The 24,715-nt window shown below is 36.4% G+C and overlaps 1 protein-coding gene across 2 annotated transcripts; it reads left to right on the top strand.

Moving 5' to 3' along the window:
* Positions 1-152: 152 nt before the first annotated feature.
* Positions 153-24,469, top strand: SPTSSB (serine palmitoyltransferase small subunit B). 2 transcript variants are annotated; one of them, XM_016149343.2, is made up of 4 exons: positions 153-623; positions 7,787-7,883; positions 17,721-17,764; positions 21,958-24,469. In XM_016149343.2, the coding sequence occupies exon 4, from the start codon at positions 21,990-21,992 to the stop codon at positions 22,218-22,220; it is 231 nt and encodes a 76-aa protein (XP_016004829.1). In that variant the 5' UTR covers positions 153-623; positions 7,787-7,883; positions 17,721-17,764; positions 21,958-21,989; the 3' UTR covers positions 22,221-24,469. The 2 variants fall into 2 exon arrangements, with proteins under 2 accessions (XP_016004829.1, XP_016004819.1); XM_016149333.2 differs by lacking the exon at positions 17,721-17,764.
* The last annotated feature ends 246 nt before the right edge of the window (positions 24,470-24,715 follow it).

Below are 24,715 nucleotides of genomic sequence, written 5' to 3'. Positions count from 1 at the left end.
GACGTGCCCCTTTGGTAATGTCGGGACTCCCAGCCCGAGGGTGGGGGAGGGCGCCTCCCTATCCCCTCCTCCCCATTCCCGCCGCGGCTTGGGGTTTTACTGCAGCAGCCGGAGGTGACAGCGACGCCTTAGCCTCCTCGGTTGCTCGCAGAGCCCAGGCTTCCCCAGCATCCGGAAAGCGCCCCCTCCTGAGAGGCTGATCCCAGGAGATGTACTAAGGAGCCTCAGCAAACCAAATTTAAAAATGTAAAAGTCGTTGGGCTACATTCCTCCGAGGACGAGCCTGATCTGCCAGGACCCAGAGTGGCAGCCTGTGGGAAGTTGGGACCGTAGAGCAAAGGGGGAGGGGAGTGGTGCAGCCGTCATTCTCTTCTGGAAGGAGTCGCTGGGAGCAGTGCAGTTGGACACAAGTTTGCGTGGGAGTGTTTTCCTTTCGTCAATAATTAATCGCTAGAATCAGTCTGGCATAATTGGAGTTTTAGCAATAGTGCAAACGGCGGGGCCAAACACTCAACTCTGGGAAGCCCTGAGGTGCCCAGCGCAGTGGGAAGCTCGCAGCGTCTGGAGAGGGGCCAAAGCACCGGCGCTCACCTAAGCTGCAGGGAGAGACACGCAACCAGGAGGTAAGCATCTTCCAAAACCTCAGTTTGAAATGTACGGTGGCTTTAGTAGGATAGAATTTCTGTCTTTATCGGGGAAAAATAATACCAAGCTTTAATATAATTTATCAGTTTATTACTTAGAGCATTAAAATTTTAAGAATTGAATGGGTTTTTCCATTTGACTTTAGCTATGTTAAAAACTAAGATGTTTCACTCAACAGAAAGCAAACTTTATTATCGAAACTTTCCAAGCCAAAAGAAGAGAAAATTACTTTGTAAATTATTTTCATTATTTATCTTTATGTAGTTCAGTAATAACTATTACAGGAAATATCATTAGGAAGTGCTTGGTTTCATTCTTAAATATTCATCTTTATCTAATTTCATGCTCTTATACAATATTTTTTGCCCATAAGCTACTTCAAGCAAAATACACACAAGTCGACCACCCCGAAAGTGATGAATTTCCAAGGAATAATACATTTTAATATTTTCTCATAATTATTACGCAGTACAGATTTTCTCAAAAATGCTTAAGTGATCATTTACAGGTAACCAGATTTCTAAACTCAAGAAGAAAGGTATAGTTAATTTTGCTGTGGGGGAAATGAGCAGAGTAGGGTTTGGAATATGAGCAGAGATTCTAGGTCTGTTTCAACTAAAGTGACATTCAACTGGTTGGCAATGAACATATGAGCTCAGCCCAAGATCAAATAAAGAATCTGAGGAATTGTTAAATGTAAATCTTTGCCCTAAACTACAAATAAATGCATCAGGGAACTTGGGAAAGTTGTTTTTCAAAAGACTGTGGCAGGGTAGTTCTTTTGAATTAAAAAAAAAATAAGAAATACATGGTCATTTTTGCTTGTGAACTTTTTGGATTAATGCATAAAACTAATGAGGTTTTAATAACTTGATTTTCACATCTGAATTATTCCTATGCTTTTAAAAACAGGCATTATTTTGAATACCATTGCAATAGTTATGATGGCTTTGTACATAGATTACTAGAGCAACAACAAACTCATGAAATGCACTGTCACCCTCATTATTCAAATATTTCCCTATGACTATTTAATAACAATAAATGGTTTGTTGAACCAAATGAATAGGCATTCTAGAATTTGACTGGATATGAAGTCGAAAGTCAACCAGCCCTCAACTTCAATCAGTTTTCTTAACCCACTATTTATAAATTTGAAAGTACTTTTGTAAAAACTGTCCTTCCTAATTCTATGTCGGCCTAAACTATTTTACCACCAATTATACAAAATGCAAAACCTTGATCAAAAATTATCCAAATAGGCGTCAACTTCCAGAATGATATGAGGAGCTCCATGAACCTACTCTTTAAAAACATAACAATAACCGATAAAAATTATAAACAACTATTTAATCTCTAGAAATTGTCCTCAGAAAAAACAACAGATGACGAAAAATTTATTCAAGACAACCTACTAAATTTTAGTAAGAACAGCAGGAGTTTGTAGCATTTGAACCACAACCCATTTCCCTGCCCCCTCCAGACAGGTATTATGGTACTCCACCCTGGGAAGGTAGAGCTGAGAATACAGGGCTCCCTCTCAATCTCAAATCCAGTCTAAGGCTACGGTATATTTCTGGGAAAAGCAACCAGAATCTCATCCACCCTAGAATTGTGTTGCAGAAAGTCTATTCTAGATAAGAGCAGGTGAGAAGTCTGAGATTCTCTTCCTCCAACCATTCCCCATTCTTAGGACAAAAGAAGAAAAACTCAACAACCAAAAGACAAATAACTCATTTAGTATATATGCTGCCGAGGCGAGCATGACAAATAACTCATTTAAAAACGGGCAAGGAATTTTAGACGTTCCTTTAGAAATAAAATTTCTCCAAAGAAGATACACAGATGTCCAATCAACACATGAAAATGTGCTTACTACCATTAGTTTTTAAAGAAACGAAGATCAAAACCAAAAGATACCACTTCACATCAACCAAATGGCTATAATCAAAAAACATATGGTAATAATTGTTGGAAAGGGGGTAGAAAATTGGAACCAGCATATATGGTTGGTGAGAATGTAAAATGTTGAGTTGCTGTGGAAAATAATTTGGTAGTTCCTCAAAAAGAATCACCATATAACCCAGCCATTTCACTCCTAGGTATATATCAAAGAGAATTGAAAAACTATGCCCATATAAGAACTTGTACACGAATGTTCACAGCAGCCTTATTCACAATAGCCAAAAAGTGAATCCAAGTGTCCATTGACTGATGAATGGATAGATGAAGTGTGATACGGAATGGAATAATGGAATATTATTCAGCAGTAAAAAAAAAAAAAAAAAAAATGAAGTACTTATACATGCTATGACATGCATGAACACTGAAAAGATTATGTTAAATGAAAGAACACCATATGTTGTATGATTTCATTTATATAACATATCCACAGTAGGCAGAGACAGAAGGTAGATTCATCATTGCATATGGCTGGAATTGGGGGGGGGCGGAGGTAGGGAAAAAGGAGTAGTGACTGCTAAAGAATGCAAGGTGTCTTTTGGGGTGATAAAAAAGGCCTAAAATTGACTGGCGATGATTGCCTGACTGTGAGTACACAGAAAACCATTGAATTGTATACTTTAAATGGGTAAATTGTATGGTATATGAATTATATCTTAATAAAGCTGTTTTTTTTTTGTAAATTATCCAAGGTATTAAAAAAAAAAAAACAAGATGGGTTTAGAACTTGGAGTTCATGAATCTCCATGTACCATTAGACCAATAGTTTACATGAGGCTTTTTCCCAAGGGTCACGCTGAAATATATGACATAATTAAGAGCAGCACAGGTATTACGGAGCTAGTGATTTGCATATGTTTACATACCTGCCCAAGCTTTCCTCAAATGTCATTAATGTAGTCCTATAGAAAATTTGCTTGCAATGCCCTATCTTTTGGGGCTCACCCTTCATTGTGTTAATCCAAGCCCAGAAAGGCCAGTTGTTCTTCCAGCTTCTAGATAAGTCTAGTCCTTTCTTAGTTCTTCAGGCCACTTGTTGAGAGAGGCCACATTGAATGGGAGAGGGAGGTTACCCGACACTCAAATCAGCCTGATTTCCTTTACACTAGTCTGGCCTCAGAAGGAGGAGTCTTGGTGGAAAGGAAGAGCTGGAGCAGCCACTAAGATCCTCAGAGCACACTGACATGTCATTGCTGGGAAGTGTCTCCTGTGCTTATAACAATCTCAAGTACAAGATAAGCTCTCAAATAATTAATCGACTCCTCTATTCATCTTTTATATGCTGAGTTCCCAGAAACTGCCTGATCCTGTACTAAGAACTCTGGAATTGGATGATAATTCTTTGTCCAGAAATGGGAATGTAAAATTAGCGACTCTCTGAGTTTCGTGGGGGTAGTAAGCACCACCTAAACTTGTTGCCAAGAACTGTTACAAGTACACTGAGCCAAACCATACCCTTAGCTTTCGGGATTCAAGTAAATCTACCCACATCAGGAAATCTCCAGATTTTCCATTCCCACCAACACAGGCTTATCTTTCCATATAAATGTTTAGAAGACCATATCATGCTGATGAAAATAGGTTCTGTGTGGTTTTTGACCATCGATTCCTTGGTAGAGGTTCTATGGCTCATATTTTGTTTAATTAGAAGATTTCTACAAATAATTTTACTCTGTAGACAACTTGTCTATAAAATAAATAAATGTAGGAAAAACTTGATCACAGTTGTTATTTATTAATATTGCTTCAATTAGGATTAATAATTCATTTGTTCAACAGATATTTATTGTGCATCTACCCTGTCAATTCTAGGCCTTGGATGAATAAAAGCAAAACGTGTAAAAATTCCCACCCTTGAAAGAGCTTAAGTTTTAGAGGGATGTCAGACATTAAAAATAAATTAATAATAATAATAATAAAGTGAAGTATATAGCATATGAGAAGGAGCTAGGTTCTGGAAAAACATTAGGCCAGGAATAGAATGAGGTACAATTTCAAGCTGTGGCATCAGGCTAGTAAGTAAAATTATGTAATTAGGTAATGTAAAATCATGTACAAACCTGGCTACTGTGACTCTGGAAAGAGACATAAAGACTACCAGCTCCAAGTGAACTTCTCCCCTTAGGAGATCTGGTTTCCACGCCCTGTCAGCATTATTCTGCTACCTTGGATTTGCCACTGTATCACTAAGGAAAATATTACATTAACCCCAGCACATTCCAAGTAGGCACAAGGAAGACATAATCACATACTTGTTCTACAGCTGAGAACTACAACCTAAATAAAACACCGCCTTATGATAACAGAGATTCTTGCTGAGGCAAATTATTAGCCTGGGCTTTCAGTTTTTTGTTGGCCTTTCTCTCTCTTTGCCCTGGATTTTTATAGGCTGCTGGAGGATTGGGTGGTAAATAATTAAGAACCACTTTCCCAAGTGGGGAAGAAGTTGAGGTAAAGAAAAATTTCTAAGCCATCCTGGAAAGGCGAAGGAAGAATATTTCATAAGTACAGAGTAGAGCATGGAATCCACAGATAACTGGGAAAAAAAAGAGGGGAAAAAGTCACTGGAGTCTTCACTTTACAGGTCTACCCCAGAATCTCTACTTGGGGCACACACCTGTTTTAACAGGACACATTGTTCTAATAAAATGTAATGGGTGTGGCAGCTTTCCTAGAATAGCCTTTTTTTTAGAAAATGGCTCAAAAGGGAGCGGGAACTGATTTTCTAAGTCAAAATGGAACATTTATTTCAAGCTTACAGGAGAAGCATTTAAGAATGTTCAGTCAAGTTAGAAATAAGTTAAAAGGCTCCTTGTTGTAATGGAGTTATTATGGAGCATTAGAATTTTTATTTATTTGACAGATTTTAATTGAGCAGCCATGATGTGCCAGGTGCCAGGGGAAAACACAGAAGAGGACCTTGCTTCAAAGACCTTTCTTTCTAGAGGTGACATTTTGTAGCCTTCTGCTACAAAACAGTTGAAGCACACAGTGATGAGGACAAGAACTCTTTGATCTGTCTGTCCTGACACTCCCTTCCAGACAGAGTTAGAGCCTCCTTCTATGCCACAGCATAGCCTATGTTTCCCTGACATCTATAAGTGATAATTAGTGATAACGCACAGCACTTATCAGGCTGTGTGGGGATGCTTGCATAACTGTCCCTCCACCTCTCTAGAAAGCGGCCTGTGGACAGTCCTATGTAATTCTTATTCATAGTTCATATTCCTAGTACATACTCGTTAGCATTTGATTGGATGAATGGGTAGATGATTTGCAGGGATATGATAAGAACTCTGCATAGAGAGGCAGTCTGGCAAAGTGGTTAAGAGTGTGTACTCTACATTAGCTGTGAGATTATGAGTCAGTTTTAAAATTTCTCAATGTCTCAGTTTCCTCATTTGTAAAATAGTTATAGAAATTTATAATGTTGTTAAGTGAACAGCATAAGGTAATACTCATAAAGTAAATAACAAAGCTTTGGGAGCTGCTTAATGAATGTGTGCTATTATTTTCAATACAGAATGGCAGTTTCCTGGGTGACAGCTTGCTATTTTAATATTGCATACCTGCCCCTTCAGGTCTATCATAAAATCGAAGAATGTCAATTAGGAATTTCAAGCTAAAGTTATCAGTTTGAGTTCAAGATCTCTGAAAAGATTAAAAAGAGAATTTGGGAATGAATATAAGTAGAATATTGCACAAGAAAATTTTAAAAATTAGAAAAAGGATAAAATTTTGATGATAACATGTCCAAAATAGCTTTTCTGGAACAATATTATACCTCTCTGGCTCTCGCTCACATCCCTCCAACAGATAGCCGAAGTACCAGTTCATCTCTGTTCTGGAATATACTTGTCGTGCCTCATAGAATGTCATGCCCAATAAGCATCAAATAAATGTTCACTGAGGCAGAAGAAAAAAAGTGAAAAAAAAAAAAGTCTTTGAAGTAGAGTCTAATCTAAACCTAAGATTGTTATATTATCTTTGTTTCTTTTGAAAACCTAATAGTCCTCTTTTTGTGTAAGAGCTTCAGACAGAATTAACATACTGCTTCCTCATACCCAGTTATCTATTATCTTCTAAATGAGAAGCAATGCCAACCTGTCACCAACCTATGGAAACCCAGTAACTTTAATGCTTCCCTCTGCTTCTGTCAGAGAAAATTCGCCTGGCCTTTTCCCCAACCATGGGGGAAATCTTATGTTTTTTATCTTCTCCTAAGAAGAGTAAATTATTAATTCATCTGTTAAAAGGTAATTTTTAAGTAAAATTAGCTTATTGTCACTTTATTGACAGAAAAAATGAGGTGTAGAAAGAATATGTAACTGATTCTAATACTTCAGTCACCAATTCTTTTTATTCCTTGATGCTGCAGATACTTTATCTACTCCACAGAGACAGCTTGGTCCTTACATTATTAATAGGACATTTCATTGTCTAAAACTTTAAACAAAGAAAAACATCAATCAAGTTGGCCTGGTTCTGGTTTTGATGGGCAGGAAAATCAGGTTATAATATAGGACAGAAAAATTGTTCGACGGGTTTCCTACATTTAGGATGCAAACACAAAACAGCTAACACGGTACCCCCCATGGGCTTCAGGGTGAATTCTTCTCCCAAAACAATAGGAGTCACCATTTTATCCTCTTATATCATATGTCTCTGAAGGGTTTGTCACATGAAAGGAATTACTTAGAAGGAGAGGAAATAAAATGTATGTAGTGAAGAATAAAAAAATAAAATGGAGTCATTATAATCAAGCTCCCAAATTGTTAAAATCAAGTCAGCTAAGGCTTGAAAAATAATTCTATTCTTGCTTTAACTAGCCTGGGAACTTAAACCTTTAAACCTTCCAGTTGTACCTAGAGATATACATGTATAAATCCCATAAGATTACCCTCTAATAGACCCTGAAGAACTTAGGAAAAAAAATGTTTACTTGACCAGATCACCCCAGCTGGACCACCTGACCTCTGGCTCATGACTGTTCTGGACCAATCTGAAGGCCAAAAATGCAGGAATGATTGTTCTCAAGGATGTTACTTTTACAATAAGAATGCTTAACTTTTCAGAACACTTCTAGGTTTTGCCTAGCTGTATTTCTAGTTTACAAACTCTAAGAATTGTTTTAAAATTTGAAGACATCTTTGAGTTTATTCAAATCGTTATTTCACAGATGAAGAAACAGCCACTCCAAAAGGAGAAGTAACCCACACAGGACCATTCCGTGGAAGAGTAAGCACAAGAATCCAAACCTGGACCCTCCCAGGCAGGTAAATTTTTCTGATCATATCATGGAGTCTCACTTTTAGAAATCTGACCCTTTTGATTATAAGATGACATCTTTAAGAAAATGAAGCTTCTGGTTCTCGCTAAAGCAACCAACAGACATTTACTATATACTTAATATTGTAATGGCATTTGAAATGACACAAGAGAGTAAAATGTGGCTTTAGTAGTGAGGCCTTGAAACAGTGGTTCTTTGCTTACAGACATTACAGCCTTCTCTGAAGTACATGCGGAAAAGTCCCTGTGCAAAATTTGCAAATGTTTCAAGGAGTTCATAGATGCCCTCCCTCCCAAGGCCTTGCCCTCCAGGTTAAGAAGCTCTGGCCAATCCCAGAACAAGCGCTAGTGTTAGGAATGCATAGCACCATCTACTGTCTTATTTATGGGTCTGTTGGTTAAAGGCTGCTTCTGTTTCAGCATCCTTCATATTTTATTTAAGTGGAGCAGCATCTTAGCCTGGAGTACCTTTCATGAAAGAGAGGAGACAATGTTTTAGTAAGTTATTAGTTAACCAGATGGGACAAATTAAGAGAGAAATATGAAAAAATGAAAACATTTTCTTTCAAAAATGTTAACAATGAAAGTGAGGATGGTCAGTGTTCATAGTAAGACATTCATTTTCTTTGTTTCTTTTATTTTTAAGAAAGAAAGAGAATCAAATAAAATGAGAAAAAGAAACTAGATTACCCCTACCTGCCTGCCCCATTTTTATTAAATCTATAGCAAATGGAAAAAAAATAATAGTAGGTGTAGACAAAAAAAAAAAAGAGAGAGAGAGAGAGAGAGATCTTTTGAATGATTATTTCTTAATCCTTCCCTTTTGCTACAGTCTTTTAAGAGATTTATGGTTCTGAAATGATCGACAACAATTTGTTCATTTCAAAACAGTTTGGGCAACTCCAGTATTACTGTAAAGTTATTGATAAGATAGGCTGATTTTACTATTTCAAAAAATACTTGTTAGACAGCATTTGTAAAGAACTGCTTCACGAGGCAGTGTGGTGTGACAGACCATGTCGGAGTGAGAGAATCCAGGACTAAATCAGTGTCATTTCCTCCTTGGCTTTAATCAGCAAGGCACAAAACTTAGTGAGTCCCAGTTTCCTCATCTTTGAAATGAGGTAATATGTTTTTTATCTACTGAATGACAGCCAACGCGAACTGAATAAATACTCTGAAGAATAATCTCTCTAAAAGTGGTTTCTAATTTGATGACTGATAAAGTTCACATGTTGTGCCTTAAAAATGATCTTATTCTCTTTTATTCTTTGCCTGGTATTCATAGCCTTAGCAATAGTATAGTAGTATTGTGAGTAGTAATCACAATAGTTAACATTCATTTAGGCCTCATATGTATTATTCTAAATACTTTCTAATATTCCCAGAAATCATATAAAATTCTATTATCATTGCTATTGTCCAGTTGAGGAAATTGAGTCCAAGTGGTTGAGGAACTTAGCCAGGGTCAAACCCAGACAGAACCCAGAGCCAGAACTTGTAGCTGCTCATCAAGCTGCCTCTTACCAGGATTCACACCCAGCAACTCTTGTGTCCACTGTGAGATTGTGGGCCTTGTTTTCATCTTTAAAATAGGAATCATTTAGTAGAAGATAACATAAGCATTAAACTTTTGGACATTGGTCTTAGAGGTAGCTATTTTTGTGAATTTGACTCCAAAGGCAAGGGAAACAAATGCAAAAATAAATGAATCAGACTACATCAAACTAAAAACAAAACAAAAAAAGCAACCAACTGAATGAGAAAAGGTATTTGCAAATGACACCTGTAATAAGGAGCTATTATCTAAAATAGATAAACAACTCATACAACTCAACAACAACAAAAAAATATGATTTAAAAAAATGGGCAGAAGACATAGAAACAACCTAAGTGTCCATCAATGGTTTAATAAAGATATGTAGATATAGATATAGATATACACACACACATACACATACACACATATATATCACATAGAAACTAAATTTTGGTGGCGAGCATGCAATAGAGTATGCAGATTTGAATTATAATGTTGTACACCTGAAATTAACATAATGGTATTAACCAGTGTTACCTCAATAAATATAATTAATTTTAAAAAAATAAGAATCACTTAAGTATCTAGCCAGTGCCTGCCACAGTGATACTTCACAAAGGCTGTTTCTGTTCCCTAAAGAGTTCTACATTATAAGATTCTAGTGTTTTTAAGGAAGAGATCTAAATCAGTCCCAGAGATCCTAGGACTGATGTAACAAGGTACCATACTTTGGTGGCTTAAACAAAAGAAGTGTATTCTCTCGTAGTTCTGGAGGATAGAAGTCTGAAATCAAGGTGTCAGCAGGGCTGCACGCAGAGGCTCTAGGAGAGAATCTTCCCCTGCCTGTTCCAGCTTCTGGTGTCCCCAGGCAGTCCTTGGCTTATGGCTACATAACTCCAATCTCGGCCTTTGTCTTCTCATGACCTCTTCCTCTGCGTCTCTCTTCTGAGAACACTTGTGTTGAATTTAGGACTGACCTGGGTAATCCAAGATGATCTCTTCTTGAAATCCATAACTTAATCACATCTACAAAGCTCCTTTTCCCAAATAAGATCACATTCACAGCTACCAAGATGTAGACATATATTTTTTTGACTCAACCATACAATAGCCAATTTAAATATTTTTATGTCTTGGGATATTCCTTCTGGTATTCTTGACAAACAGAGAAAAGAACATTTTATCTCACCTAGTTTAGGCCTGTTGTTAAATTGGTTACAAAATCAGTTGGTTGAACATATTTTTCTTAATATGCCCAGCTGTCATTAGCCTTCTCCACATTTACTTGAGAATCGACAAAATTTTTAGGAAACAAACAATTGTTACCCATTTAAAAGAGCAAGCTTGGAGTTCAATACTTCTCTACTTTTCACTACAAACATACAGGCAGCCACATACTTGGGAGAAGGAGAAAGAGAATGAAGCCAACAGTAAGTAGTCAGTCCACAGTGCTCTTCCCAGATAATAAGAAACACACTCAGCTAAATTGTCAGTAAAGTTTTTTCTTTTAGTACAGTTTATCATTTGAGTAACTCACTTTTAAGTACAAGATTACAAAATAAATTCTCTCCTCCCCCTATGTCATAAATTCTCTCCTCCCCCTATGTCATAAATTCTCTCCTCCCGCTATGTCACCATCACCCAAATCACCACTTCAGAAACTAACTGACCTAGAGTGCTAACCAGCCCATAGGGAAGCATCCCTTGATCTGGGAGTTGGCAGAAAAAACACTTCAGCAAAGGGTCTATCTCCATGACTCTAAGAGTCAACCTAGCTCTCCACTCATTTTCCTAAAAGCAGCAATAACTGGGAGACAGAAGCAGGTCAGTTAAGGGCAGTGAGAAGCAACGGGCTATATTACTATCACCACAAAAATCACACCTGTGAAACTTCAGCGTTCTTGTTCACAAAACAGGAAAAACACTACTCATCACCAGAAGCTTTCCAGGCAGTGTAATAAGGAATAAAGAATAAGCCAGAAGAATGAGAAAGAGGAAGACAAGAAAGAGGAGGACAAAGGACAGAAAAATAAAAAAATAAAGTTTTATGAGCAAATCTACGCATTGTTACAAAAACAAAACTAAACAAAGAAAACAGAAATTGGTATTAGAAAATACTATTGGAAGAGTCTTGGCTGACTTACTGACTATACAACCAGATTTCTTTTGGCAGAACTCTGGGAATGAATAATCACCAGATATGCTTTTGACAAATCAGTATTGTAATAGCGCACTTTCCTTGCCTTCGAGTTGTTCCCTGAGGAAAAAAGTCTTCTGTTTCTAAAGACATATCAAATATAATGATGATAATTAGATATGTGTTAAAGGCTTAATTTTTCGCGGTCCAGTTTCTAGCTCCTAAGAAGATCGAATCCTTAGAAATGAACATTAAATAGTTCTTTTACCAAATTATGGGTTTGATGGTCAAGAAGAGGTGGAGATGAAAAAAGAAAGGTAGACTTGTTAAGATATGCATGGAACACAGTTTTTCAGGAAAGAGGTTTGTAATAACAGTAGAAAAGTAATTTCAGCTGAACAATTTAGCCACTTTTGCACTCTTACTCCCTTTTAAGTGCTCTCGGTATTGGGGTCTTATGAGCCTCTTATTTCATATCTTTAGAATTTCATATCATAGAATTTATAATTCCCACATGTACTGTAGGAGATTAAGCTACAAGAATTTCACTGATGTCAAGAATAAACCTAAACATGTCGATCCTTCTCTTAGAAGTTTTTTTTAATAGTTTGACAATTCTCAATTTTCCTTATATCTTGAAAACCAAGAAGGAAACCCCATTTGGGACCTCACAATTATTACTTAAAGATCTTTCAGGTTATTCATTTACTCAGATTTGGATGGTATATCTATGTGATTTTGCTAGAATAGTAATGCCTCATGACAAACTGAGAATCTCAATGACTTTTTAAAAATATTATTCAGATTATTTTAAAGTGTGGTTTTAAATTTTGGTCCTTTATAATTTTTAGAGATATTCATGGACATTTAAATTTTTTCATTTCTAGTAGAATATATATAACATAACAGTGTATTATCTCCATCATTTTTAAATTTACAGTTCAGTAGTGTTAAGCACATTCACATTGTTGTGCAAGCAGTCTCCAGAAAGTTTTCACTTTGCAAAACTGAAACGCCATGCGCACTGAACAACAGCTTCTAATTTTCTCCTTCCTCCAGCCTCTGGAAAACACCATCCTACTTTGTTTCTATGAGTTTGACTACTCTAGATATCTCATACAAGTGAAATCATGCAACATTTTTATCTTTTCTGTTTCACTTAACATAATGTCCTCAAAGTTCATCTGTGTTGTAGTATATCTCAGAATTTCCTTACTTTGTAAGGATGAATAATATTACATTTTAAGGATGAATAATATTACATTTGTGCTTATCCAACCATCTGCTGAAGGACGTTTGTATTGCTTTCACTTTTTTGACTACTGCGAAAAATGCTGCTTTAACATGTATGTACATTTAATGAATTTTATTGACTTTAAGGCCACTGGTAGTGTTGCAGCTCTGTTAACTTTTTACTTCTAAAAACAATTTGGCAGCCCTTGGGGACAGTATCTTCAGAAGGAAAATGCTACCCAGAAGTTATGCTCTTTTTTCTTTCTGCTCTTTTTTCTTTATTTATTTATAACAGGGTTTTTTTTTTCCTCTCTCTCTCATATAAAATAGTTATTAAGAGGTTCAGCCTAAAAAATGACATGATAGTTAAAAACGTGGCCCAGAAGCCCTACTCTCCACTCTAATATTGGCAGAAATAAACAGGGATACTTGCCCTGTTTCAATATGAGTAAATGAAAAGACAGCAGAAACAAGATATCTTACCCCCCATTACACATTTCTCTTCCTATTTATATCATCTATTCAACATTAACATACTTGCTACTCTAGATAGATGATTGATAGATAGATAGATAGATAGATAGATAGATAGATAGATAGATAGATAGATAGATCTTCTTTTTGATAGCCACACAACATTGAGATTGCGCTAATCCGAGTTTAGTATTTCTTAAACTGGTATGAAATTTTCTCTTAAAGGCAAATTCCAAATGTTCTTTCCCAGCCAAGAATCCTTCATTTGTAAATCCCTCTGGAGTCTTTCAGAAATATCAAACAATAAGGCCTGCTTTGAAAATGCAGTTACTCAGCGCATGCCATGTCACTCAATGACCTCAGCTGATAGTTGAACTAGAAATACATGTTTTCTATTGTTCTCCTTTTGTTAGTGTTAATAAAAATTGGAGACAGTAAGACTGATTCAGGTAGCCACAAAAACACTATGCTCTCATGTATAACTCAAACCAACACTGTACCAATGATAACTTAAATTATTGGTAAGACTTTTTCTTTTGGTGCATTATTTCACTCACTTCTAAGTACAAGATTATAAAACTTAGAGTAAATAAGTTGCCTAAAAGCAGTAACATGATTTGATTTCTCTGAGGGGTCTATAGAATTGTCGAACTATTTTATGAATGGGTAAAGAAAGTTCTCTGTGGTTGTTTGATTTTCTTCTTTGGCTTTGATTCATTTCAAACTTTCAGTTTGTTATTCTTAGCTCCCTCTAAACACTTGGACTTCTTCAAGTCCATCATTTCTAGTCTAACTTCTAATATTCACCCTGGTATCAGCATGAGGATTTACTTGTCAAAGGATGGTTGGAGAGTATTCTAAGACTGAAAGGAAATTTACAGGAAAATGTTAAGCAAGGGTGGGATTTTCTATGGGGCACAGAAAATATTGGGGTCACCCACAGAAAATTTAGAGCACAATATCTGGAAACGGGGAAGCCAGTAAACTAACGTTCCTGATTCTTACACAGACACAATGTGAGGTTCTGCTATTAATCATATGAACTGCTTCACATTAAAGCAGTGGCTGGTGCAGTGCACAGTCCACACAATGGCATATGGTGGCCCTGCCCAAGACACATTTAAAATTCATCTAGAGATTGCAGTGCCTTTCAAGTAGTAGTTTGCGGTAGTGGCTACATATCTGAATTGTTTTTTTTGTTTGTTTTTCAATGTACTAGGCAGTTCAATTAGCAAACATAAATAAAGGCTGAGGTTTTTTTTTTTTTATTCTATAAAAAGCACTCCATTACTGAGGTAGCCATTATAGAATATTACACAAAGACTTCTTGACTTTATAATTTAGTAAAGTCTTACAAATAATTTAAATTTATACCAGTTCACAAAGAACAACAATAAGTACCACTATTACTGTTACTTCTAAAGAGCTCAAAATCTTTCCCTATACTCCTAGCCATGCCGCTGAGACAGACTTAGAGGCGATTATCGATTACCTTCATTTTACAGAGAGAAGCTGTGACACAGAAAAGTTTTAGAGCTTGCCCAAGGACGCACAGTAAAATGAATGCATGAATGAATGAATAGAGGAAGAAAATAATGAGAAAAGAGTAAAAATAAGAGAAAAGTAAGGAGTGAAATAGGAATGGAAAGGAAAGGAAAGGAAGGGGAGGGCAGGGGAGGGGAGGGCAGGGGAGGGGAGGGAAGGGAAGGGAAAGGCAAGGCAACAATAGAATTCAGGTCTCCAGAAGTTTCCATACTGGGATTTTTTCCCATTACAACCACTTTTCTACCCACCCATCTTAAATTATTACTCGCATAGAGTAAGCACTTGTAAAAGCCATTTTAATGGAATTTAAAACCACTTCACAAGTGTTTTTTTATTCCCTAGAGAGTCCATGAATTTTTAACAGTGTGTGAAAAAGTAAAAAAGCATTTGTTCTATTAAAAATATATTTAGTACTAGCTCCCTTCTAGTCTACAAAAGACAAATTGTATTGGATTTTCAGAAACAATCTGTCTCAAATTAATTGTCTGAAAGCATAGAAAGAGAATTCATAAGCATATTTTAAGTGTCCAACATTGTGTTATAGAAATATTAAATAAGTACAAGTTCAGTTCCTGCCTTTGGTAACTTTGTAATTCAGTCAGTCAACCAGCCAACCTACCAGCTCACTAGCCACCATATAAGTATCCCACATCCCAGGCATTGGTGATAAAGAGATGACTGCGGCATATTTCTGATATTCACAGACTTCATACTCTAGTGGAGAAACAGATTGTATGTGGTTAATTATAATACAGTATAAGTTCTAAAACGTTGCTACAGTGGTAACACATAAAAAAAACCAATATGTTTTTCTTGGGAAGGGCGATCTCTTGAGAGATCTCCTCTCTAGAAAGGAAAACATAGGAGCTATGTCTTGAGAGTAAAATGATTTTATCTAGATGAGGAAGTGGCACAAAAACATTTCTAGAAATGAAAAGGGAATGAACTAAAACATGAAAGCTCAAAACATGGCATTTAGCAGGAGAATTCAGAGATGACGCTGGAAAGGTGAACGAATCAAACTTTGAAGGTCCTTAAGGCCTCCCGTGTTTGAAATGGAGAGCCATTGAAGGATTTCAAGCAGAGAAGTGAACGTGTAATTTTAGAAAGTTAATTCCAGCAGCAGCATGGAAGATGGTAAGGAGACAAGTTGGTAGGCTATTTCATTAGTCCAAGGAAGGGATGGAGAGAGTCCACAGCACTGACAAGTTTTCTGCATTGATAAAAATATTCTATCTCTATGCTGTTCAGTATGGCAGCCACAAGCTACATGTGGCTATTGAATACTAAAAATTTAAATTGCCACACGTAACTAGTGGTTCCATATTGGACAGTGCAGAGATATTTTAAGAGTCACATTTGAGTTAAGCTTTAAAATAGAAGGATTAAGAAATCAATGTGGTAGCTCACAATTGAGATATTTTTTAATGAACAAAGAGAATAATATAGAATACAATAGAATCAAGTAAAATAGAACAGCATGAAAAAAGAAAATGCCAGCATGTCCCTTAAAATATTATTTTAAGAGATGCTTACTTTAGTTATACGGCTATTTGTGTGTACGTAGACTGGATCATAATGTAAAATGTACTTTTTTTTCTATGTCATGTTTAAAAAATGTTTGAAATCCAGTCCTTTATGAAAGGTATTATTTAGCTATGTTAGAGTTTTTAGGAAGAGTTTTCAGAAGGTCAGAACAACATAAGCAAAGTTCATTGGAGTTTGGAATAGGGATAACTCTGGACCTTTCAAGACTTTCTCTTTTTTTGTCTTCCAAAATTTTTAATAGACTTTATTCTTTAGAACAGTTTTAGACTTACAGAAAAAAATGAGATAGTACAGTAAGTTCTCATATACCCTGCATCTAGTCTCCCCTATTAACATCTTAAACTGATATATGACACATGTGACAATGAATGAGTCAATCTTGATACATTATTAATAACTAAAGCCCATACTTTACACAGAATTCCTTAGTTTTTACCTGCAGAAAGAATCTATGCCATTGCAGATAGGAGACACTTTTATAGGCAGCAGCAAACTAGATCGTGAAAATGCAGGGGAGGAATTCTGTTCCAGGATTCCATCCAGGATAACACATTACATTTAATCATCATGTTTCCTCAGGCTCCTTTGGGCTATGACAGTTTTTCACACTTTGCTGGTTTCTGATGACCTTGAGAGTTTTAAGGAGCACTGGTCAGGTATTTTCTAGGATGTTCCTCTATTAGAATTTGCCTGATTTTTCCCCCCTCATGATTAGACTAATGCCGTGGGTTAGGAGGAAGACCATAAAGGTAAAGTGCCATTTTCATGTGACGAGCTCATGGATACACACTACCAAAAGGATTTAACACAGTTGATGCGGGCCTTGATTGGCTGTCAAGGCAGTGCTTACCAGTCTTCCCTACTGTAAATTTACTTTATCTTATCCCCCTTTCCATGACGTACTCTTTAAAAATAAATCGCTTAATTAAAGGAAGGTTTGAATGTGAGTAAGTCATGTTGACTTCTTTCCAAGGAGCACTACTGAGTACAGACACGGTCTCTTTTTAGACACAGCACCTCTTTCTGCAGCAGGACACTTTTTTCACTTCTCAGATTTTCAGGTTTCAGATATGAAGCACAAAAAAAAAAAAAAAAAAAAAAAAGCTGAGTGATTGATGTAGAATATCAAATAAGTTGGGAAGGAGTTCACCCAAAATTAATTGCAGATCCTTCTGACCTTTCTCTTCAGCCTCAGAGTCTGACATTTTGGAAGTAAATTTAAACTAAAATGTGTAAAGCTTTTTTCCCCTCAGGAGGGAAGATTTACTTTCCAAAGCTAGTATTTAGAAAGGGAAATCCCTTACTGAGAAAATCCAATAGTTTGTAGTACTTTTTTTTTTTTTTTAGGTGGTGGAGAACTGTAGGATCAATTCTTCAGCAATATCCCCCAGGTCAGTTCTCACCTACCAAAACACCTGCAGCTCTTCTCTCATTCCAGTTGCCTAACATTCTACCATTTCAGTTCCCAAGGACAGAGAACACCAACAAAGACCTTCCTGAGCAAGCCTGTGAGTTGCCTACTCTGTCTTTGAAGCCCTAGACCTCTGCCTCTCTCTCCTTAGTGTAGAATGGCATATAAGCCTCAACTGCCTGATTTTTCCTCAGGTTCAATAGTCTTATGCAACCCCCATATGTACATAAATAATAAATCGGGTTACTTTCTTCTGTTAATCTGTCGCATGTCAATTTGATTATTAGACCAGCCAGAAGAACTTACAAGGGCAGAAAGAAATTTATTTTTCCTCCCCTGCACTTTCACGATCTAGTTTGCTGCTGCCTATAAAAGCGTCTCCTATCTGCAATGGCATAGATTCTTTCTGCAGCCTTTACTACTCAGAAGAAACCATGTAATTAGTACTCAAAACGTATTTGTTTAATGAATTAATAAATCTCCTGTCCATGTTGCTCATTTTAAATTGTCTAAAGATTTTTTTACATCTTTCATGTAGTCCTGAAGGAGATTAAAATATAGACTCAAAAGGCAGTAGAAATTTATTACTTAGGCAGATCTAGAGCCTAAATGTAATGCATATTTTAATAATATATTGTAGCAGATGGTTTACAATAATAACAAACTCTCTTTCTTCTCACCTTTTCATAATAAGTAACAATAAATAATCTTTAAAATTACTTTGTATCAATAAAGAAAAAAGAATCAAAGAAAGGGAAAAATCAGTGCTTCTTATTGGCTGACTCTTAGACTTCATGAGACTAAAGTGAGATGTGACCATGAAAATCACTTTTTATATGTCAGAGCTGGCTACTGAGAAGGCTGGGAAATGATACTGGGGACTGTGGATACTGGCAAGAAAAAAAATCTTAATTCTTTATATTAATATTAATCTTATATTAATCTTATTCTTTATATTTTTAGCAGTATGTCATCAAGGTATCCACCTTTGGTGTAATGCATGTTGGTATGCTTTATATCTGTCATTTTCTTGATTGATAGATAGATGATAGATGATTGATAGATGATAGATAGATAGATTGATTGATTTTTACAGCTAAAAACAATAAACATTGACTATCTCAGAGTCTATGGCTCAGGAACCTGGTCACAACTTAGCTGAATGCCTCAGGGTCTCTCATAAGGCTGTATATAATTAAGATGTCCACTGGGGCTATTCAAGCAAGAATTTAATTTTAGAGTAGAAATCAATTGCCAGGCAATTAACTGGTTCATTTTGAAACGCTAAAATGTATAGAGAAAAATTCAATAATATTTCTAAATGAATCATTTAACTCATTTATAAAAGTTAAAAGCGTATTAATATTTTAAACAGACTTTCAGTACATGGTTGATTCTGAACAAGTACTACCCATAAGTGAGCAAAGACATAGATTTTCTGAAGTGATTGGTATTCAAAATCATTTCAGTTTGGTTTTAGAGTGTAAGGAAGGCAACATGTCCATAAGAGCTTAAAGCCTCATCTTCTCACACCCACCACAATATTCTCCTCTTAAAAACCTGTGGAGCCCCCACACTCACAGGATAAAGACCAAAATACTTAGCCTATCCAACTGGGCCCCACAGTGCTTGGCCTCACTCTGATCATTTCCTCCTCTTCAGTCTTCTCGTACTCCCAGCCTCCCTCACCAGATCTCTGTGCTCCATTCTCTGCCCCGATCCACCGCCTATCAAGCCCCTTCCCATATCTAACCTTTGCACAAATGCAAGTTGATCCCTCTGTCTTGGCCTTTCTCCCTACCTGACTACCCATTTGTCTGTTCGACTTGCAATTATCCCTTGGATCTTATCTCAAACACCTCTTCCTCAGAGACATGCTTAGACTGGACCAGGTTTCCCACGGCCCCTTATACACTGCTTTTCCTTTAGTGTCTAATGTAGCTGATAATTATATATTTGTCTATATTATTTAATTGCTACCTGTCTCCCCAAGTGGGCCAAGCTTTCTAAGCAACAGGTCTCTGCCTGTCTGAGCCATCATTCTCCCACCTTCACCTAGCACAGCCTGGAACTTGACAGCTGATGAATGTTCTCTCACACCCTAATCCGTTATCTGGCATCACCCCAAACTCTGTCTAGATAATGCAGAGGAAGCAAGGGTGGGTAGCCATGAATGAGATTTTAAAAAATTAAGTTTAGTTTGAAATATACAGTTATCTAGTGGGACAGCTTAAAAGCTCAAATTGTGATCAGTTCTAATTTTCTGTGGAAAATCTCGATGTTTACACATTTTCACTCACTGAAATGATCACTCCTGCCATCACTCATTACCTTCAAGACCTAACACTACTGGTCATAGCTCTTTTTCTGCAACCAGAGCTGGGAATGAAAAAAGAATTGTTAGAGGCAGCTTCTCACCGAGGTCCACCTACCAGGACAAGGCATTTAAGTCCAATTGCTTAGTTCCTCTGGCTTCTAGGAAAGAGAGGAGGCTGACTGTTCTTTTTGTAGGAAACTGAAACAACTTCAATTGTATTACCTGCTTATTTGAATTATCCTGGCCATTATTACAGATAATTGTGAGCTGGTAACACAAAGACTTTCCATTTTAAGTTTGTGTGGGAATTACCCATCTCAGACAGTGTTACTTGTCAAAGCCAAGCTATTGAAAGTCGACAACAGCAAACCATATCCCACTTAGGATGGGAGTAAGAATGATCTATAATTATTTTTTTAAGTTGGTTATGTAACATTCATTCCTTTACTCATTCATTCAGCAAGTATTTACTGATAACTATCTTCATGCCAGGCATTAGGATCATGAGAGTTTCCCCAAAGCCTGAGGATTTCACCACAACAAAAATATCTTCTTTTACTCAAAAGAGAATCAAAGAAAAAATAGAAAGTTTCACATCAGAAGATAGAAAAAATCTTCAAAATATTTTAACTCTGATTTGAATAGTGAAAGTTCTCAAACTGGACCTAGATAATGTGGCACCATTGCATCCTTAGGGATAAGCGAAACAGGCATAAAAGTCAGTTTGTACCCCCACAGAAACCCATCGTGTCTATGAAGGTCCACAAAATCTTAAGAATCATCTTAAGAAATGATAGATGTTCTTCATTCTAGGAAGATTTACATGTGATTATAACTGTCCTGAGGGCCAACAAAACATACTTATATGGTTTTTATGAGTTTCATATCAAAAAAAAGAAATTAAAAAATGACCACCCAAAGGTACACTTGGGCTTCCCATTTGTTTCAGAGGTCCCCACATGTTCAGTGACTCACAAGAAAGACTCTCAGGACTCAGCACATATTTGTACTCACAGTTGTAGTTTATTACAGGGTCAGCAAGGAAGAAAGACACAGGTGGAGTCTGAAGAAGTCCATTTACGGGCTTCCTCTGCTCTCTCCCTCCCATGAGCGGACACACCAAGTATGCTCCCGTCTCTACTAGCAAAAAGTACAGTGATACACATGCAATATTCCCACTCGGGGGAGTCCGTTAGAGACTCAGCAACAAGGTTTTTATTGGAATGGGTTATGCGGACACCCTTTACCTGGTAATTACCAAAATTTCAGACTCCTAAAATAAACAGATGTTCACCATTAATTACAGAGCTTGCACAGTCTAGGTGCAGTGAATCATCCTATCCATTAGGGAATGGACAGACCATTCCAAAACCCAAGATCCCAGATGCCAGCCAAGGGCCAAATTTGCCAGAGGGCCCTTCTAATGATAGCAGCCACAGGCTTGCTATATTAAGTCTTTTCTGTATGCAATTCTTTAAATATTCTTCCAGAATGTAAGTAGTAGGAAATAGTTTATGTTTATCTCTATACATGACTAAAGAAAATGTGGTTAGCCTTAATTTTTAGATACTAATATCACTAGAGTTATTGCTAGGAATTATCATTTTTAGATGAAAGTTACTATTAATAATATTGTTGCTGTTAATGCTAGTAGTAATTATTAGTAGTGGCAAGATTATTAATGTGTATGATTAAGATATTATTTATTACTTCTATCTAATATTAGTATCAAGTCATTCAGTAAAATTCTTTGAAAGGTTTTAACATGTTGAAATCATAAAAATCTAAGGAGATTCTGTGTTTGGTTCCTCATCTTGTTTTTCTTCTAACCTGTTGCCTGCCTTTTTTTTTAACAGGACAGACTTTCCGCAGCTTGAAGGAGCCAACCATGGATTTCAAGCGTGTGAAAGACTATTTCTCCTGGCTCTACTATCAATACCAAATCATTAGCTGCTGTGCTGTCTTAGAGCCCTGGGAGCAATCCATGTTCAATACCATCTTATTAACCATTGTTGCTATGGTGGTGTATACTGCCTATGTTTTTATCCCAATCCACATCCGCCTGGCTTGGGAATTTTTCTCCAAAATATGTGGCTATCACAGTACAATTTCTAATTGATCTTGTATGCACTCTGTGAATTGGCCCTGCACATGTGTATGTTGCTTACAACATTGTTTTAGCTAAATACTGTGTCTTCTTTCACTATGTGACCTAAAATGCTCTCTATTCTCTATGCACTCTTATATCTTGCCTGAAATTTGAGATAAATGTTTCTCTAGGTTCTTTTGTACATATTACATTCTGCATCAGACCATAGGTACTTCAAAGACCTTACCTCACATACCCTATTTTCTCAGCTTAAATCTATACTTTAGGTATTTTTTTTTAATCATGAAATTTCATATAAAAATTTTCTGGAAAGTAGGCTCATAAGAGGTTTACCAGAATCATGTTTAAAATGTTCACTTGATACCTATTCTATACTAAAGGATATATTTTTAAAAATTTGTTCATGGCTACTATAGAAAGTATTATATCCTTGTTTACAATATAGAAAAAGATATGAATAAATTACATGCACCCCGTAAAGTTATTTTCTAGTAAACTGCTGACACCTAAAATTCTTTTACTTCAAGTTCAAAAGAATAAGTTGGAGGCAATTATCTCCTTTCAGACATAGTTCATGAATTGTTTCAAATGCCTCTAAAAGTCTGGCTTTATAATAGTTTAAAATCAATGACATTGGTTTTAAATAACCCAGTAAGTATTATAGTATAAAATAATTTTAAGTATAAGAAACAAAATATAATCAAAGTAAATTCAGGTATTGTGACTTGTGATGTTGCTTTGCCTTGCGTGATGCTGGCAGAGAGGAAGAGAACAGAAATTGCTTTCTCTCTGTGCTTTTCACTCAGTGGAGTGAGTGCGGGGTGGGGAAGCGTGTGTTGGGCCACAGGAAGATAAGCTAATAAATAGGCTGGAAGTAATATTCTACCAGCAGGAACGCGACAGCTCCAGTTAAATGTTTTGATACAGTGGCTCCTCTGCAGAGCAAAAAAACAAGATTTATTAAATTTCCTTCAAAGTGTTTATCTTAAAAACAATTATGTTTTTAATTATACTGCTGAATCAAATGTGAATGCCAAAGATCAAACCTTGCAGTTTTTCTTTCTTCTCAATAAATAGTAATGTTAGTAATTCTGGAGGGTAAAAATGTAAATAGTTTTTAGACAATATTTCACCTTTCTGTTATGAAAAAAAAATTTTCCAAAGACAGCTAGAGAGAAAGATGTTTGGCACGCCAAATTAACTTGCATGTTTGTTAAAAACACAAAAACAAACACGTGTTTTGAAGATAAATCAGATTTGAACATGTATTTGTTGGTTTTTGCAAAAAAAAAAATTAAGTCTAATTTTATAAATAAACTATCTACCTCCAGATTTGCTCTTCCCTCATAGTGTACTATGCAGGTGCCTAAATCCATATTTCCCCCCCAAATTATCATTTCTCACTAATACAGGTGGCAATCGATCTTAAAATGGTAGGGTAAACCTAACATTTATCAAGGCTCTTCTCCATGGTGGACATGTCTTACATTTTGAAATAGGTATTAAGGTCTACCAGTTAAGAGGAAGGAACCTGGAATTTATAAAAGATATATTCCTCATTCAAGGACCTTCAGCTACTAGTGGCAAAGCAAGGGAACAAATCCAGGTCAGAACTACACTGGGCCCTGAAATATTTGCCACATGGGAACTTATGAGAGGACAATGTGAGCGAATGCAAGTTGATGGGATGGGAGTCACTAAAATGTTGGAAAGCAGTACACTATCAAATAAAAGGAGAGGTATGAGGAGAGAGCTGAGGTCAGAAAAGCAATAAGCCCAGTTCCCAGGTTTTGCTTTTTCTGCTTACCCTAGTACTATGTTCACCATTTCTGTGCTGTCCAGGCACATATGCCTATTTTGAAGGATTGCTTTCACTTTTAAATATTTAACAGAGGATTCTCAGTTAAAGCCTAAACTTGGATGCATTCCTAGTTCACAATGATTCAACGCCCTTATTACATGGACCCCTGCTAAGTACTCCTGGAATTCAATCACAAAGATACAGCACTGACCTTCTTAAAATCCTCTCTCTAAAAATAAGAATTAAAACAATGTGAATAGATAAAGCAGAGCTTAATAAAGAATATTGTAAACTACTGCCCCAGGATGTCACTTTGAAGGTAAGCATTTCCTCTGAGCAATCAAAATAATAAATCACAGGGTACAAAAAATATAGTCAAACACAATTTGGAAAAATATGATCTACGTGCAGAAGGGAAAAAAGCTCAACCTGCCCTACCTGCTCTTTCAGTTTTCTAGACCAGACAGAGATGTTCTTTATCTTGACTATAGTTAGTCTATATTAGGAACACTTTTCACATGCTTGTCCTTTGCTTCTATTACTTGTATGTTTCAATGATGTGTACAGAACTCTTTTAAAAAAGAAGAAAAGCCAGAAGTTTTATGGTTTAAATAGGCTTGCATTTGTCACTCACTGAAATAGGACTCATAAAATGTCCCTTCACTGGTATTAGCCAAGTCAACAATTGATTTTATCTACTTGT

The sequence above is a fragment of the Rousettus aegyptiacus genome, unplaced genomic scaffold (assembly GCF_014176215.1).
Source record: "Rousettus aegyptiacus isolate mRouAeg1 unplaced genomic scaffold, mRouAeg1.p scaffold_m13_p_4, whole genome shotgun sequence".
In the NCBI taxonomy this organism is placed as follows: Eukaryota; Metazoa; Chordata; class Mammalia; order Chiroptera; family Pteropodidae; genus Rousettus; species Rousettus aegyptiacus.
The sequence above is the reverse complement of the archived record's forward strand: the minus strand, read 5'-3'. Positions and strand labels throughout refer to the sequence as shown.